At 47.0% G+C, this 7,900-nt stretch overlaps 1 protein-coding gene across 1 annotated transcript in view; it reads left to right on the top strand.

The window, feature by feature from the left end:
• Positions 1–4,109, top strand: part of LOC112960405 (probable G-protein coupled receptor 83) — a 13,183-nt gene extending 9,074 nt beyond the window's left edge. Inside the window, exons 3-5 of the mRNA XM_026054645.1 lie at positions 1,534–1,659; positions 2,867–3,000; positions 3,509–4,109. Of these exons, the coding sequence (XP_025910430.1) occupies positions 1,534–1,659; positions 2,867–3,000; positions 3,509–4,109 (861 nt within the window). The remainder of the gene's footprint in view (positions 1–1,533; positions 1,660–2,866; positions 3,001–3,508) is intronic.
• Positions 4,110–7,900: the final 3,791 nt, after the last annotated feature.

Below are 7,900 nucleotides of genomic sequence, written 5' to 3'. Positions count from 1 at the left end.
GTGCCTGTGCGGAGCCGTGTCTGTGCGGAGCCCTGCCTGCCCGGCGCGTCTCCCTGCTGCCGGCCCGCTGCCGACGGCCTCTGCATCGCACGGATGGCTACGAGAGTAAGACAAAAAGAAAGTTGAAAGCAGGAATTTAACTAATTCACGCTTCTCGCCCCACTGTGGTGTTTTATAAGCAGTGTGTGAGTACAGCAGAATTTGACGGTTCTCTGCTTTGAAAGCATCGCAACTGCTGCTGCTTTTGTCCTTGCCCAGGAGCTGCCCAGGCCTCAGCCTCCCCTGAGGGATCTGCCTCCCTCAGCCTGCTCAGGGAGGACACGGCCCTCTTGCGTGTTTGCACAACCGCAGTCGCTCCTGGGCATCAGTGACTAAAAACTAACCCCGCTTAAGGAAGAGATTCACACCAGCCTCAGAGAAACAGCGAATTTCTACAGCTTCACTGACCAAATCATTGCTGCTTTGTTGTCTTTAATTTTGATTAAAATGGTAAATTACTTGAAAACATATTAGCATTAACTAGTTTGCTGTGTGGAGACATGTTTTGAAGCCAATGTGTTTCAAATTAGCTTAAACTTCTTCCAAATTGGATTACACTAATTTGGAATAAACGTTGCACATAAGATAAATACTGCAAACATGCAAATATTTGCAGTCACAGTCATTCAGGAATAATTTCCTTTATAGAAAAGCCATATTATCAGCACCTCTTTGAGCATCAGTAAGAAATGCCATCGTGACCTTTCCATTGCCACCTCTGGACACACTTTGAACCCTCCCTGCCCGGAAGCGGTTGGATTTTGTGCCCAGGCGGTTATCCCTAATAAGTGCAGGGTTCAGACCAATGAGAGAGACAGCCAAGCCTGTAAAGTTTTAGTTGCTTTTCAGAGAGTAAAATGGTGAAACCTCCCTGGCAGCAGCAAAATTGCTGCTGTTTCGTCTTGCACCGCTCGACAGGAGTCGCGGGAACCTGGCCGTGCAGTGGGAGAGCAGGCGGGTGCCCGGCGGCGCCGAGCTCCAGCTCGCGCCTCCAGTGCCTGATGTTCGCAGACCTGGGCTGCCCCACACAGAGGAAACCCTCTCCCAGAGACAGCATCTCTCTGTTTCATAGCCCTCGAGGGATTTTTCTTATGTGAATTTATCTCATCAGTCTTTGGACCTTTGCAACTTTCCACATCCACGAAACTAAACATTTGAAAGATAGTAAAAATGGAAATATTTTCAATCTCACCAAGGAGTTGAGCGAAGATTTCTTTCCATTTTTCCAGAAGGACCATATAGCTTGTACATATGTGCACACAAATGCACAGGCACAGTGCACTACTCAAGCACGATGGGTAGGTTTATTTGCTCACTATAAAAAACCCCACTGTTTCAAAGCCTTTGATGTAGTCATTTTTTTCCCTTGGGAATATTGGGTATAATACATCTACAAAGCGTCTGGAAACTACTTTGCAGCAGTTTTTCCTACAAAACTTGTGGGAAGCCTGTTCTTCCAATAATGCGTATAGTTTTAATCCATTTTTTCTCCAGGTACGGTTTGTGAGCAGCACCTGGGTTTTTGGAAAGCTCATGTGCCACATAAGCCGGTTTGTTCAGTACTGCTCCGTTCATGTATCCGTGCTGACCCTTGCTGCGATCGCTCTGGATCGACACCAGGTATGCAGAACACCTTAGCCCTGGATGTGCTAGAAAATGAGGGGCTGGATACTTGGTTCTTCCCAAGACCCCCGTGTTATCTGGGGAATCAAGGAGTGGAGGGATGGATCCTAGCTTGGATGGTGGTGGCGCCCAGCCTTGAAAGCGTGGCATGAATACCTGCTGAAGTTCAAGCACCAGCAAAACAGTCATGTTTATTTGTAACAAATTTTATGAAATTTAGGTTTGCCCCGTTATTTTGGGATGCCTGGATTTGGCAGTAATGCTAACTGTTGTAGTGCTGAGTAATGCCCTCTTCCAAAAGGGAGGGACCCCAAAACACAATACTGCTTTTGGCAAAAAGGACGTTCTAGGTCAACCCACAAGTGCAGGAAAACCTAAGGATTTGCTTGCAGGGTAACACAGTTTGACAGTTCTGCTGGCTGATAAACCCTGTGCACTCGCATGGCAGGTTGGACAAGGTGCACTCTCAGGCAGACTGTATTTTTCTTGCAGCACTGGAGTCACTGTTAAGTTATAACTGAAAAGCAATTTCACATGATAAATGACACGGCTAGATGAAGTTCAAAACAATAACTGATCCCACTCTGATTGCCTGTGATGTGCTCCATCTGCTGTCAGAAAATTACAGTGACTGCCGGAATATGGATCATTATCCACTTCTTTCTTTTTTACTATATAAAGTTTGGGAGTCTCTGCATTCTGCATGCAGCACTGTAGCTCCTGCAAGCAGGGTTGTGATTCACTGGAAGGATCTTTAAAACAATGATGCATTTTAATCATCATATCCTGGATTGATTGCAAAGCATTGCTAGGTATAAAGAAGTTTCTGTTTAATTAAGACCAAGAACAATAATTGCCTCTAAGATCATCAGGATTAGATTTCTCAGAAATTGAATTTGTTAGTATAGCCCAAGGAGATATAAATAAAAGTACAGAGATATAACTGAGCAAAGAGGAAGTAACACTTGTCTCTAAAAATGTTTCTTTCTCTGAGAGCTATCAGAGCAGAGCAGATGCTCCAGGGGAGCTGAAGAAGCTCAGTTAAGTAGATATTTATAATGGGCTAGGAAAGACATGTACCCAACAGTACTGAAGACTTCATTAACCAAAAGATCATCTGATGACATGGTGGGCCTATTTTTAACTACTGTTTCACTGCCTACTGTAATCATTTAAAATCCTCTGGAATGGCTCTTCTCTGCAGGTTATCATGCACCCTCTGAAGCCACGCATGTCCATGGTGAAAGGAGGGATTTGCATCATTGTCATCTGGGTTATGGCCAGCTGCTTCTCACTACCTCATGCCATTTATCAGACCCTGGCAAGATTTTATATTGGGTAAGGTATTTACAAAGTGCTTTTTTTTATATATGACATACTCAACTTAATCAAAGTCCCACAGATTCTAAGGCACACAATTCTCCATCGGTTTTCCTAAAGAAGAAGATATGGTAAAATTGAGAAGTCTTTTATATTTTGACCAGATACTGTGTTCATTCTTCACAAAAGGATAATGGAATTCAGTGGAATTGCTTTGAGACTTGCTTGTCAGCTGGTTTCAGCTCAGAGATTCAGTGCTGTAATTTGAGTTAGGCACAGAAACCCATCTTTCATTATAGGGGAATAGAGGTCATTATTCTGGTGATTTGTTTAAAAAGGCCATCACTAAGGCCACAGGCCAAATTTAATGTAAGATTTTCCATTGAAGGAGGCACTCAGCCACATTACTGAATGAGATCCACTACCCCACCTTTACAGAAACTTGGAATATCTGAGATGCTTGTCCTCCAGGTAACATGTGCATCTGATAGTGCTGTTAACGCTGCTTTCTTCCCTGGTTCTTCAGGAACAGAACAGTCCGCATGGTCTGTCTCCCCAGCTTCCCTCCTCCCGCTGACCTTTTCTGGAAGTATTTGGACTTAGCTACTTTTCTTCTCTTGTACGCCCTGCCCTTGCTTGTGATCACTGTCACGTACACCATGGTGGCCAAGAAGCTCTGGCTGAGAAATGCCATTGGCGACATCACCATGGAGCAATATTATGCCCATCAGAAAAAAAAGATGACGACCCTGAAGATGCTGATGGTGGTGGTGATAGTGTTTGCAGTGTGCTGGTTCCCTCTGAACTGCTACGTGGTGCTCATCTCCTGCAGGGCCATCCACAGCAGCAACGCACTCTACTTTGCTTTCCACTGGTTTGCCATGAGCAGCACGTGCTACAACCCCTTCATCTACTGCTGGCTGAACGGGAGCTTCCGTGCTGAGCTGCGCTCCATGGTGTGCGCATGGCGGCCCCGCACGCCGCCGGGCCCGGCCATGGCCGTGGGGTGCGCCTGGCTGCGCCGCTGCCGCCGACGTGGCACCGGCGCCACGGTGGCACCGGCCTCCCGGAGGGGCCCTGCAAGGACACACGTGTCCCGTGTGCCACCCGCTGTGATGGGACGCTAGGCCCTTCGCCCGGCCGCGCTGCGTCGCCACTGCAAACTGCAGCAAGAAGGCACTGCCGGAGGCCACCCGGGCCGAGCGACTTCACAAAGCTAAGTTTGAACCACACTGGCCCCTCTTGACCTTCTCCAGTCAAATCCAGAAGTCTCCCAGGATGGACTGCCCACAGGGTGGCTCCAGAGTGCAGCAATGGATGTATTTTTAATCAGAGAAGTCAGCAAAAATAATCACATTCATTAATAGCACATGAAATCTTTCATAGTCTAAGCAAATAAACAGAACCTATGCTGATTACACACACACCAACTAATGCATGCTGTTCTTAATGGGATTTCTGTTTATACATAGAGAAACACTGTACTGGTTTCAACTTGATATTTATTTTTAATTTATTCAAGATGAGTAACTTTTATAGCCATTCTCAATTTTAAAAATGCAACATTTTAGCTGCTTAGCATGCTATTATTTTTACGATGCATCTGATTCATTCAAACCTATGAGTATTTCTGGCAGTACCGCAGCCAGCTGTGCTTCCCAGCAACCATGAAAAAACTCTCAAAACAAATGAGAACACAGCTTAGAACAGCAAAAAATCGCACTCCAGTTTGCAAGCATTCTTCTTTAAATGATTTGTTTTCTTCAGTAGGCATTGTTACCAGTGACCATAAAACATGGTTTACATAGTAATCTATGATGAAGAAGGAGGTTATTCAGTGAGAGCTTTCCCAGGCACGAGGCAGGCGAGGCAGCGGCCTGTTGCTAAAACACACACCACGGATCATCCTCCCAGGGGCTAACCAGCCGCCCCCTCGCCAAACCCCCTTCCAAACCCGCAAAAGGAGCTGGGTCCAGAGGCACCGTCCAGCTGGTGCACTTCCTACAGTTGTTGCTGTCTTTGTCTTTTAGTTATCCGTGGAGATACAGGAGGGAGGTGACGGTTCTGGAGCGGGCAGCGGGCAGCGGCAGTGCCCGTGTGCAGGCAGGGCGTCGGGCTGCTGCGGGGCCGTGCGGTGCTGCCCACAGGTGCTCTGCGCCCCGGCCCCTTTCCCAACACTCCCTCCGGGCTCCGGAGGGCTTGTGCCCTGCTCCCCGGAGCCGCCTTCCATGTGTAATGTATTTGCATCAAATGAAGACACTGAAGCTGAGGAAAGAGCAGGTAATCTGCGGTTCTTGCTTCATGCTAGGGTAATTCTGGCAAGCAGGGGAGGGTAGGAGTGCACGAGACAACAAACAGTGATTTATACATTGTTTTGAATACTGCAGATGCACGGGCACATTACGTTCATGCCTTTTAAGTAAATGTTCCCTCTTTCAAATAGCAATACTTTGCTGTAACCCCTCAGGACCACATTTCCACAGGAACTGCTGCACGGGAGGATCTGCCTAGGGAAAGAAACTGAGTTCATAAACCTTGTCACGAAGAACAAGCACCAAGGCACCAGTTACCCCCAAGAAGCCCGTCCTGCAGCGAGCGCTGCCTCGGTTAACCCGCCTGTGCTCACTGCAGGTGCAGAATAAGCACCCGAGTCGCTCACCTTATGGTACAAGAAAATAACAACATAAACCTGATATTAACACTAGCTTCCTTTTTAATAGCTGGAATAGTTGGGCTCTGTACTACCGCAAATGGCATTTCCATACCGTAACTGTTCTGGAATGTTTCTGCAAACAGGATATCTGCTGTTAAAAAAGAAATGCTGCCTTGTAGACTTCTCCTACCTGCCTCTGGTGGTTTTGAATTCAGCCCCCTTCTGCGCAGAGTCAGGTGAGGTGGCTGGAGTGGGTGCAAGGTCCCAGGCTAATGCTGAATCCTGCTAATTTGGGCAAAAACAACCCCAAAATATTTTTCAGGTGTTGGCCTGTGGTAGGATGAATAGTCACAGTTAAGAGAGGACTTCAGGAAGAGGACGAAGGGTCATCCCCATTGCCAGGGCTTCTCGGGCACATGTGGAAACCAGGTTTCTCCTCCTGGCTCGGGTCCGCCTGCCCCTGGGCTCTGCCATAGGGCAGTGAGGGGGAGAGGTGGCACTGCCTCCTGCTCCTCGCCCTTTCAGTGCTGCACGGCGGGAGGCCGGCGGCCCCTCGAGCGGCCACTGTGCCCGCGTTCCCCAGCCAGGCCGTGTCCTGGTGGGTGGATTGATCTGCTTGGAAAGCGGGGTTGGTTTCCAGCTGCCCCTCCTGTGCAGCTCTCGCCTCCCTGCAGCAGGATTGGTAGCTCGGCACGCTGCCAGAGTTGTGTTGCCCTAAAGCAAGTTCTTTCCACCAGGTAGCTGTCAAAAGCTTGTGTTTTTGTAAAAATCTAGCAGATTTCACCACCATTACACACTACATCCTCCAGACACTCTTACTTTAAAATGAGCTTTGTTAAAATTTCTGTGTGGTATTATACCACAATTCTTCATTATTTTATTCTTCCATATGACAAGAGGATTAAGCAATCAGCAGAGAACAAATGCTCCTGACATCCTCAGAGCCACGGCCGGGACTCAGGGCTACATGTGTTCAGTCATCTTTCAATGGGAAAAGTTCTTTGCATAAAGAAGATTTATGATCACCCAAAAGAAGTCAGCAGTGCCTGTGCAGCAGCTACAAATACCCCTGCATGTAAAGTGGTCGATCTTGGAAGCACTTCTCGTAGCTAGGTTGCCTCAATCCATATAGGGGCACGTGCACATCTAACTTGGATTTAAATCTTACTCTTAATAAACATCTGCATGAGCGGAAGTGCATTTCCCCCTCCAGTGGTCCTGTAGGGATCCTCAGACACCTCCTTTCTCTCTTTGGGGACGTGTCTGTCGGCATCACCTGCCACCAAGCCAAAGGGCAACAGTAGGTACATTTGGGACCGCAGAACTTGTTGGAAACTGGTTGATGAAGCCGAATTTATTTGAGAGGATCTGTTTGGCAGCTCTGTATGTGCCACAATCAAGCAAGATTAGGGCCTTTGTAAACAAAGCCAGAAGTATGATCACCAAAGTGTGCAGTAGGCAGCTTGGTTACTAAAGTTATATCAGTTCTCAGCTCCCCACTTCCTGAAAAAAAGCTATATCCTGACTATATGGAGTCCCACATTTACATTAAAATAAACCTTTATTCTTCAAAATATTCAAAGTAAGCAATAATGCCAAAAGCAAAGCAGATCTTTTAAGAGCCATTTCTCCTATGTCTCCCTTTGAAGAACCTTTACAAGCAGAATAATGAACTTGCAGCTGCAAATTGTTTAACTAGTGTAATCAGTTTCACTGCGTGCAGCTCCAGGAAGGTCAGACGACTTTCTGTCCTTCCTGGGAGGGATCTGGTATGCGAAAATATACTAAGCCAATGAATACAGTGACTTGAACGCAAACACCAGACAATGGGACTGAGCTCCCGCCATTCCGAGTGACCGGCTAGGGGAGCTGGGCACTCAGAGGCCTCTTCTAGTATGGAGCTGCATTGCGGGTCCTTTTTAACGTGCAATTAGTCCGTGCATTGCCATCTATTATGTTACAGAAACAAAAATAATCATTTATCTTTTATAATACTTGGACAAAAATTGAAGGTCTAAGAATAACATTGCTTCACATGATGTTTTTTCCTCTGTTAGCACTTGCAAGAGTTATCTCTTTCCCTTCCGTTGAATGGTTATTCAAAGCCTTTCCTTTCAGTGGAAGAGCCTCGTGGGTTGCAGGCAGGTCTGCATCAAGCAGTGGTGCCAAAGGCCATGTATTTTCTCGGTAATTTGTCCCCAGTATCAGAGGGAAAGGCAGGATAACTGTCCCCATATTCTCCTGATGCAGGATATGACTAAGGCC

This window comes from Nothoprocta perdicaria, unplaced genomic scaffold, assembly GCF_003342845.1.
Source record: "Nothoprocta perdicaria isolate Ctin4 unplaced genomic scaffold, notPer1 scaffold_124, whole genome shotgun sequence".
Taxonomy (NCBI): Eukaryota; Metazoa; Chordata; class Aves; order Tinamiformes; family Tinamidae; genus Nothoprocta; species Nothoprocta perdicaria.
This window is presented reverse-complemented; position numbering and strand designations above follow the sequence as displayed.